General features: G+C 46.2%; 1 protein-coding gene and 1 pseudogene across 1 annotated transcript in view; one reads left to right on the forward strand and one right to left on the reverse strand.

Annotated features, from left to right (window-relative positions):
- ADAMTS8 (ADAM metallopeptidase with thrombospondin type 1 motif 8) overlaps nucleotides 1-6,695 on the forward strand; it is a 69,445-nt gene extending 62,750 nt beyond the window's left edge. The window contains exon 9 of the mRNA XM_088476230.1: nucleotides 890-6,695. Coding sequence (XP_088332356.1) covers nucleotides 890-1,625 — 736 coding nt within the window. The 3' untranslated portion in view covers nucleotides 1,626-6,695. The remainder of the gene's footprint in view (nucleotides 1-889) is intronic.
- On the reverse strand, nucleotides 6,671-9,521 carry LOC148519669 (uncharacterized; annotated as a pseudogene).
- Between the last annotated feature and the right edge of the window lie 644 nt (nucleotides 9,522-10,165).

Genomic DNA, 10,165 nt, shown 5'->3' on the forward strand with positions numbered 1-10,165 from the left:
AACCCGGGTTTTATCTCCGGTGTAAAAGGGGTATATAAAGTCTGCAAAGAAGATGACCCGCGTTCCACTCTGGCTGGTGTGCAGACCCCCTATCAACCAACCACCACCAATGCATTTCGGCTCCTGGAGCCTTTGTCAAGGTGTACAAAGGCTCACAGAGTCTTTGTACACCTTACACCTTGACAAAGGCTCACGAAGCTGAAATGCATTGGTGGTGGTTGGTCGATAGGGGGTCTTTCCACCAGCCAGAGTGGAATGTGGGTACCTTTCATTGCAAACTTTTTAGCAGAGTGTCCTGAGCTTTCTCCATTGACAGTAGTAGGCTATGATACTTTTTCTTCTTTTCGAGTTACATGAAATGAAAAGAAGAATTGGATCGCCATTAAAGAAAAAGCGTTTTGCTACAAGGAACTATGACATTTGCTCAACACAAGTATGTGCTGTTTTGTAGTTCTACAACATCCAAAGAGGGACAGGTAGCAATAGCTTGGTGTGCAGAAGTAAAATTATGTCTACATTAACAAGTGTTGGCTAACCTTGACACTCCAGCTGTTGTGGAACTATATATCCCAGCATGCCCTGCCACAGTTTTAGCATGCCCTAATAGCAAAACTGTAGCAGTGCATGCTGGGTTATGTAGTTCCATAACAGCTGGAGTGTCAAGGTTAGCCAACACTGGGCTAAGCTGCCAAGTATAAGCTAGATGTAACAGTGAACATTGTTTCAATTTGTATTAGCAAACAAAAATACAATGGTATCCACAGCTGTGCTATTATATACATTATATTGGTTCATCGGACATCCACTGGTCCTTATGAAGCTGTGCTAAATCTGAGCATATTTATCTTTCATTAGAATCCATTAATTAACGATACATGTCTACAAACAGGTATGGATATTCAGATATCATCACCATCCCAGCTGGAGCCACGAACATAGATGTCAAGCAACGCAGTCACCGTGGTATCATATATGACGGGATCTACCTGGCAATCAAGAGAGCAGATGAAAGCTACCTTCTAAACGGGGATTTTGTGGTTTCTTCCATTGAGCAGGATGTGCATCTAAGAGGAACAATATTGATATATAGTGGCTCCAACACCACACTGGAGAGAATACAGAGCTTCCGCTCCCTACCGGAACCATTGACAATACAACTCCTCCGTGTAGTGGCAGAGTCTGTCCCACCCAAAATTAAATACACATTTTTCGTTCCTAAGAATTTGCCTTATGGACGACCAAAGGCCAAGGATAAAGTCTCCCATCATTTGCTTAGACCATTATTACATTCTCAGTGGTTTTTGGGAGACTGGTCTCCCTGCTCTAAGAGTTGTGGCTCTGGATGGAAAAGGAGGACAGTAGAGTGCCGAGATATGGAGGGGAGGTCCTCAGACCTTTGCTCGCAAGAGCTGAGACCTGAGGACATTCGGGCTTGTGGGGACTTGCCCTGCCCAATGTGGAGAGTAGGGAGCTGGTCAGTTTGTTCACAGACCTGTGGAGAAGGAATAAGGACACAGAGGGTCTTTTGTGTGGACTACGCTGGGAAAGAGACAGAAGAGGACAAATGCGACCCAAGAAAGCAACCCGAAGGGAATGTGATTCCTTGTATGCTGGAGGAGTGCTAATGACAATGAGGCATATATAACATAGAGGCAGCTATAAATGTTAGCCCCATTGCTGCTGGACATGGACATCCCCTTTCTGTTGGGCCTAAGAACTTTTGCTTTAATAGAATGTATGCATATTCCAAAGGATCACACTTCACTTCCAACGTTATGCTTGTACGCTATTGAGTACTACAATCAACTGGTCCACAGAACTAACTTATAGTACAGGTTCCATCAGCAGCAATGGGAGCAATATGTGCAGTGTACGACAAGAGCGGGATATTGCCCTGCTTTACTATAGACTAACTGCACAACGGGGACGCACATGATGTGTCAGAAACAGGCTATAAATCTACCTCACTAGAGTATAACCAAACTTGTGTATCAGCTCTGTGTCCAATGTCTTCTCACAGAAAGTTCAGAAGAATGATCTATTGTACTTGGTTTATCTTTGTTGCAAGGAGGTCATACTTTGTGTTACAGTATGTTGAAACCATGTTGCATAATTATTTCAGTGTTCCTTCCCTCAGGCCAGCACAATTTGAGAGGAATGTGTTTGTAAACTTGGTTTCATTACACGCTGAACCTTTATATAACCATTTGTTTATCTCGTACCAGATAGACATCATTGGAGATGTGGGATTTTACCAGTCCAGCAAAGTGATGCTATTAAGTGAACTCGATGTACAGTACAATGACTAACCAGATGTTACTGATTAATCTCCCTTGTTGATAGAGCATTAATGAGGTTATTTACAGGACCTCAGTACAAACAGCAGAGATAAGCTGTACTACGACATGACTGCCATTACTCCATATTATACTACTACTAGTACATTTGGGCATAATTCAGAGGTGAATACAGTTGCGATGATGGCGGAGTTGAGTGATTATTTTTGTACACCCTGCGTCCCGGTGGATTACCAGCAGCGGTCGCAGTAAGGATTTGGATGTACTGACAGTGAGCGTCTGTGGAAGGTAATGGGGGATGGTCAGTCAAACGCAGTCGCGCCACAAACGTTTCAGGGGCGTGACTCAGCCTGGGGCTGTGTACGCAGTTACAATAGCTCCTGTAGGGTTGCTCTGAGGATTGATGATGCGACCGATGGAGCAATTTTGTACGCTAGCAGCAGATCAGTGACGGCACCGATGGACATCGGTACAAAGCTCGGGGGCTGCAGCAGTTGTATACTTTCACAGAACCGCTGAGTACAGAATCGCAGTCGCGACAGGATTTGCGTCCACCATTGAATCGGGCCCTCTGTAACTAGGAGAGTACATTAGATTGTTATAGAGAGTGTGTGGTACAGTATATAGTACAGAGCCAGGGACTAGCTTAGCAGTGGGAGGTGCAGTGGGCTCAAAAAGTAAAAGATCTTGTTTTGTTACTTGGATCACTTGTACAGGCTCCAGAACACTTTATAGAATGAGTTTCTATATTCAGATAGCTTCTGAGCCTTGTATAGCCTCCGGGAGAACAGGGTGGAGAAGATTCAGGTGTCTGTTAGCCAAAGTTAAGAAAAATAGATGTTTGCTTTTGTGTACTGAATGAGGAAACGGCAAATCCTGCACCTGATCATTACATTTCCTAGGATTTCTGTAAACCCTCTATTGTGAAATGCTTTACCTGGGATGGCTGCCAGTGACTCTTACTACAGTAGGAGCGAGTACAATTGTATAGTGGCTTTCTCAGTACCATGTCCTTGTTCTCCTCAGGGAGAAATCTCATTCTTACATATGTTTATTATTACAGTTGCTGTATCTCCAGTTCATTTAATGAATGGAAAGAAGTAGGTGGAAATTACACAGCAACTCAAGAGAGTAGCGAAGGGTGACTGACTCGCTCCTAGACTGAGTCCTCAAATTGTGATTGACCCAATTTGAAGACTACATCTGGACAGTTGGAACGTGTGTATAAGACCGGGAGCTTTCTGCTCTTGCTCATACATTGCGGTGCAGCCTCAGTCAATCAAGTGGCCCATGTAGACCAAGAACAGGTGGCAAATGCCCCTTCTGCCCCCTCATAACCATGCCCCTGAAAGGAACCATAGGAAACACTCATTTTATTTTCACCCAGAACCTGCAGTTACACTTAGTAATGGATGAAGACTGAACAGCTATACACTAAGTGATACATGAGAAGAGGTCCTGTATTGTGAACTTACAATACATCATACTTGCCAACAATCAGCTCCCTCCTTCCAGGAGGGAGCTGATTGTCAGCTAATAGCGAGGGGCGTGTCAGGACAGTTATGACACATTGGGGGTGGGGCCGCACGATCTCATCATCGCGGCCCCGCCCCCTCTTCACAATGCCGTTATTTTCGGCATTGTGAAGCAGGGGGTGGGGCCACGGTGACGCGATTCACGTCACTGCCCCCCCCCACCTGCTGGGATTTCTAGTTTATTCTGGAGGGAGGTCGGGAGGGTTGGTGGATGCCGGGAGGCTTGTCTGCCTTTCCGGGGGGCCGGGAGCGGATAACATGTGCAGAGATTTGCAGTGTAAAAACAAACCTGTCCAGAATTTCTAGGCTACATGCCAAAGCAGCCAGTATTTACCCTCCAGGCAGAACAAAACAAATGTATATGAGCACCAATGTCTTGTTTGCAGTACAGATGGGAAATTTCCTGATTTAGGGGATGATTTTGAGTTGGGAGCAAAGTAAAAAAGAGCCAGACACGCTTCCACAATTTGGCCATGCCCCCTTTTCCCAAGTACCAGGGCTCATCTAATCTCTTGACGGCCCTGCCTAAGGGTGGAAGAGACCAGATTCTCATCTTCCCTCTTCCGACACTCCTGTTACCCTTATTGCAGGACAAAGTGCTGGGTAGCACAGGTCACTGGTACCCCTCCCTGCCTTAGCTGCTTAGTGACCAATAGTGTCCCTACACCAATCACTGTCAGGGGGTATATTTACTAAAGTGTGGGTTTTTAGAAGTGGAGATGTTGCCCATAGCAACCAATCAGATTCTAGCTATTATCTTCTAGAAGGTACTAGTTAAATGTTAAATAGAACCTGTTTGGTTGCTATGGCAACATCTCCCTCAGTCTCCACACCACCAAGTGATCGTAGAATTTAATTATTGCACAGCGTCCCCAGTGACCAGAGAAGGGGAAAGGGGCAAAACAAGCACTACATCTAGCAATAGAACAGGGTGGAGTGGCGATATCTTATTCCATGGCCATCAATGAGCTCCGGCCATTAAAGTATAAATAAGCTAGAATACCTGATGTAACATCCCCAATAGTTATGTTACATACATTGACAACATGTGGCATGTGTGACAATGTGCTTGCCTTTTCTGTGTAGCCAAGCACAAGCTATTGTTCTCAGTGATCAGGTTATGGTAAAAGTGGATGACTAGAGTGATCTTCCAGGTGAATACTAACAGGAAGGATGTCGGGTACAGGAAAACCTTCCCCATGTTACAGCTTTATCCCAACATATCTGTGAATGTTCCTAGTAGCCGTCTCCTACAGAGCCAGTTATATTTTGGGTTTAGCTGAGCATTAAGGGGCACATTCACTGGAAACTCTCATTGTCTGATGTTGTGCTTACCGCCTGGAGCAAAAGTCGGCAGACATCTGATTGGCGACAGCTGTCCACTCTCTCCACGATCCCTCCCAGTACCTCACATCTAAGGCTGCTGTTGTGAATTTACTGGGAACACTAAAATAGATTTGTTGTGCAAGAATCTCGATCTCCTACTTGCCAAATATGTGTTACAGTTACAGTCTGACACATGTCCTGTTGTGTTCCAGGACAAATCAATTCATCACATAGAATAACTACTTATTTACAAAAGGGGACTAGGTGTTCTAACTTCTAACAGAGCCCCACTCATTCCAATGGTAGATAAGTGCTAACACCTATCACCCCTTTGTGTAGGGCTGATGTTCCTACCGTTATAACAATTCACAAACAATGCACTCATCCAGTGACTTCAAATGAAATAGTAATGAAGCTCCAGTGTAAAAACAGCCCCTTAAATATGATTAATACCAATACGGTTACTATAATAGCTGTGCTGGCTTTCCCATAATAACTATCACTAGTGCAATAGTTAATCTGAGATAAGCGCTCCTCTGGGTGGGGTGGTTATGCAGTTTCTGACAGACAACAGCTGGAACACATGTGGGATTTCAGTGCAAATTTCCAAACAGGCTTCCAAGTGTGGGAATAATTGTGTATGGAGACCTGGTCTGAGAGGAGGAAAGGACATAGCAGGTGGGCATCCTAGTGCATTAACCATTAAAGTGCTGCAGAAGTCTAGCTGTACTCCCACCAGACTAACATGACTCGGGCAAATAGGAGCAAGGCAGTGCAGCCGGTGCCATGGCACAGGGCACCACAGGTCAGGGGGTGTTGTTTGGGCTTGTTAAATTTGAGTTTATTATCATTCTTGCTTGTAGCTTCCTCTTATTTCATCCCCAGCATCTCCTGGCCTCTCCTATTTCTTCCCTGGCCCTTCCCCATGAAGCCATGGCCCTTTTTTGGGTGCATTATGTCCCTTTGAAAAATGAGGGGGGCGCCAATGCTCTTTCTGGCACAGGGCACCAAAAAGTCTAGTTACAGCTCTGAATAGGAGATCCTGCTTCTGGTTTTACATTCCCCTAATCTGTGTAAAGCTCCAGTATCAGGACCTCAGCCTCAGGAAGAGTAGTTCCTGTTATATATTAGCTTGGAGTAATACTCACAATATAGTCAGCAATGATGGAACCCTTAAATCACTCAGTGGTCACGGTGGAAAATGTAGATGAACTTTGGTCTCCATGACAATAAAAAGATCCCACTTTAGGTCTATGGGTTGACTTATAACCATGTATCGGTGCCTTTCTGTTTGGGGGAGCAGATAAAAGAGGCAGCTGGTGGAAATTTGGGGGCCCCTCTATACAGCATCAGGATAATCACACTGAATAGAACGACGGAAGTGTCACTTGCTGCCTACGTTCTATTATCAATGACTGTGTGTCACTGAGATAAAATAGTCTAGTCTAGAATGAATTTATCCTGCTATATCTGTCAGGAATATGGATGTGAGTCTGTGACAAATAACACAATTTATAAAGTTAAGCTTTAAATGAGAACAAACATGTAAAAATTTAAATAAAACTTTTTAATTTTGTAGAAAAAAAAAAGTGTCTGTTTCTTCCTGTTTATCACAATGAGGGGCGGGGGATGTACTAAGCCCTGGAGGGAGATAAAGTACCAACCAATCAGCTCCTAACTGTCTGACATTGCGTATATTCGCCAGTACGCAGAGATACGCCGACCCCGCCTGTGTGCTTGATTTGATACTAGTCATCACCATCAGTGTGTGCTTGCACTAGCCTATGCTACTAAGGGGCAAAAGGAACACAGGAAACAGGTGTATGTACCCTTATGTGCAGCCCTCAGTTACGTTGACACAACCTCACTGAACATCCCCGGTTTTATCACGCTGGGGGCGTGCACGGGGGTGCAGAGATACTAATTGCCAGGGAATGATAGAGGGGCCCACAGCCCCCCCTCCCTTACCTGTCAGCAGCAGCTTCTCCCCGCAGCCCTGCACACGCTGCTGTCTGCTGGGCTGCGGTGGTACCCAGGAGACTGCTGCCGCTGATTTTTTTAGAAAGAGGAGGTATAGCCATGCCTACTTACATTAGGCCATACCCCCTCAATATTACCAAGGCCGGGCAAGGCACTCTACAGCCCTGGGCATGCCCAGCAGTCCAGGAAGTGCCGGGCTGCCCTCAGAGACTCTCCCTGCACTGCCGGCTCCTCCGCAGTGACCGGGAGCTGGGCGCTGCACTGTGATGTTAGTGCGCAGTGCCCGGCTCCCTGTCACTTAAGGAGTAGCTGGCATTTTGGTGAATCCCCCTCAGAAGGGGACACCTGGTGCGGTCCGTACCCCCTGCAACATTTCAGTAGTAAGTGTAGGTGCATTCAACTGCATACGATTCTGTATTGGTATAAAATGTGTGCCACAAAAATGCCATGTGTACATGTTTATTTTGAGTGACACTTAACTTAAAAATACATGCAACTGAAAATAGCATGCTAAATGCCTCCACATGTAAATATGTTTACATCAAGATATGCTTTAAACATATCATGATGTGGCCGCATATTACAGATGCTAGTCATTGTAATCAACTTCATGACTGTCATTTTAATGAAAAAACAAAATAGAAGTAGTATAGGTGGGAGTAGGGTACTGTAGGTGTGAGGATGTACCAGTGTGAGAAGTATAGGTGGGAGTAAGATAGGATTGAGGGTGTAGCAGTGTGTGTAGTACACTGTAGGTGGGAGCAGTGGCGATACAAGGGGGGTGCAAGCCGCTCCCGGGTGTCACCCGCGAAGGGGTGACACCAAGGTGCAGACTCCCCCTCAGTGACAGGAGTCAGTGCTGCACTGTAGAATTATGTGTAGCACTCGGCTCCTGTCACAGTGGGAGTGAGGGTAGGGTGTATTAGTTTGGGTTGTATAGATGGCAGTAGGGTAGGTGTGAGGGTGTACCAGTGTGAGTAGTATAGGTGGGAGTAGGGTAGGTGTGAGGGTGTACCAGTGTGAGCAGTATAGGTGGGAGTAGGGTAGGTGCGAGGGTGTACCAGTGTGAGTAGTATTGGTAGGAGTAGGGTAGGTGTGAGGGTGTACCAGTGTGAGTAGTATAGGTGGGAGTAGGGTAGGTGTGAGGGTGTACCAGTGTGAGTAGTATAGGTGGGAGTAAGGTAGGTGAGAGGGTGTACCAGTGTGAGTAGTATAGGTGGGAATAGGGTAGGTGTGAGGGTGTACCAGTGTGAATAGGGTAGGTGTGTCATTGTACCAGAGTGAGTGGTATAGGTGGGAGTAAGGTAGGTGTGAGGGTGTACCAGTGTGAGTAGTATAGGTGGGAGTAGGGTAGGTGTGAGGGTGTACCAGTGTGAATAGGGTAGGTGGGTCATTGTACCAGAGCGAGTGGTATAGGTGGGAGTAGGGAAGGAGTGAGGGTGTACAAGTGTGAATAGGGTAGGTGTGAGGTTGCATCAGTATGAGTAGTATAGGTGGGGGTAGGGTAGGTGTGAGAGTGTATTAGTGCGAGTAAGGTACTGTAGGTGTGAAGTAGTACTAGTGTGAGTAGTATAGGTGGGAGTAGGGTAGGTGGGATCATGTGCCAGTATGAGTAGTATAGGTGAAAGGAGTGTAGGTGTGAGTGTGTACCAGTGTGAATAGTATAGGTGGGACTAGGGTAGGTGTAAGTGTGTACCAGTATGAGTAGTATAGCTGGAAGGATGGTAGGTGTGAGTGTGTATCAGTATGAGTAGCATAGGTGGGAGTAGGGTAGGTGTGAGGGTGTATCAGTGTGAGTAGTATAGGTTGGAGTAGGGTAGGTGTGAGGATGTACCAGTGTGAGTAGTATTGGTAGGAGTAGGGTAGGTGTGAGGGTGTACCAGTGTGAGTAGTATAGGTGAGAGTAGGGTAGGTGTGAGGGTGTACTAGTGTAAGTAGTATAGGTGGGAGTAGGGTAGGTGTGAGGATGTACCAGTGGGAGTAGTATGGGTGGGTGTGAGGGTGTACCAGTGTGAGTAGTATAGGTGGGAGTAGGGTAGGTGTGAGGCTGTACCAGTGTGAGAAGTATAGGTGGGAGTAGGGTAGGTGTGAGGCTGTACCAGTGTGAGTAGTATAGGTGGGAGTAGGGTAGGTGTGAGGGTGTACCAGTGTGAGTAGTATAGGTGGGAGTAAGGTAGGTGTGAGGGTGTACCAGTGTGAGTAGTATAGGTGGGAGTAGGGTAGGTGTGAGAGTGTACCAGAAAGTAGTATTGGTAGGAGTAGGGTAGGTGTGAGGGTGTACCAGTGTGAGTAGTACAGAGGGGAGTAGGGTAGGTGTGAGAGTGTACCAGTGTGAGTAGTATAGGTGGGAGTAGGGTAGGTGTGAGGGTGTACCAGTGTGAGTAGTACAGATGGGAGTAGGGTAGGTATGAGAGTGTACCAGTAAGTAGTATAGGTAGGAGTAGGGTAGGTGTGAGGGTGTACCAGTGTGAGTAGTACAGATGGAAGTAGGGTAGGTGTGAGAGTGTACCAGTAAGTATTATAGGTAGGAGTAGGGTAGGTGTGAGGGTGTACCAGTGTGAGTAGTACAGATGGGAGTAGGGTAGGTGTGAGAGTGTACCAGTAAGTATTATAGGTAGGAGTAGTGTAGGTGTGAGGTTGTACCAGTGTGAGTAGTACAGATGGGAGTAGGGTAGGTGTGAGGGTGTACCAGTGTGAGTAGTATAGGTGGGAGTAAGGTAGGTGTGAGAGTGTACCAGTAAGTAGTATAGGTAGGAGTAGGGTAGGTGTGAGGGTGTACCAGTGTGAGTAGTACAGATGGGAGTAGGGTAGGTGTGAGGGTGTACCAGTGTGAGTAGTATAGGTGAGAGTAGGGTAGGTGTGAGTTTGTACCAGTGTGAGTAGTATAGGTGGGAGTAGGGTAGATGTAAAGGTGTACCAGTGTAAGTGGTATAGTTGGTAGTAGGGTAGTTGGTAGTAGGGTAGGTGTGAGGGTGTACCAGTGTGAGTTGTATAGGTAAGAGAAGGGTAGGTGTGATGGTGTACCAG

The sequence above is a fragment of the Taudactylus pleione genome, unplaced genomic scaffold (assembly GCF_031769625.1).
Source record: "Taudactylus pleione unplaced genomic scaffold, aTauple2 ptg000185l, whole genome shotgun sequence".
Taxonomy (NCBI): Eukaryota; Metazoa; Chordata; class Amphibia; order Anura; family Myobatrachidae; genus Taudactylus; species Taudactylus pleione.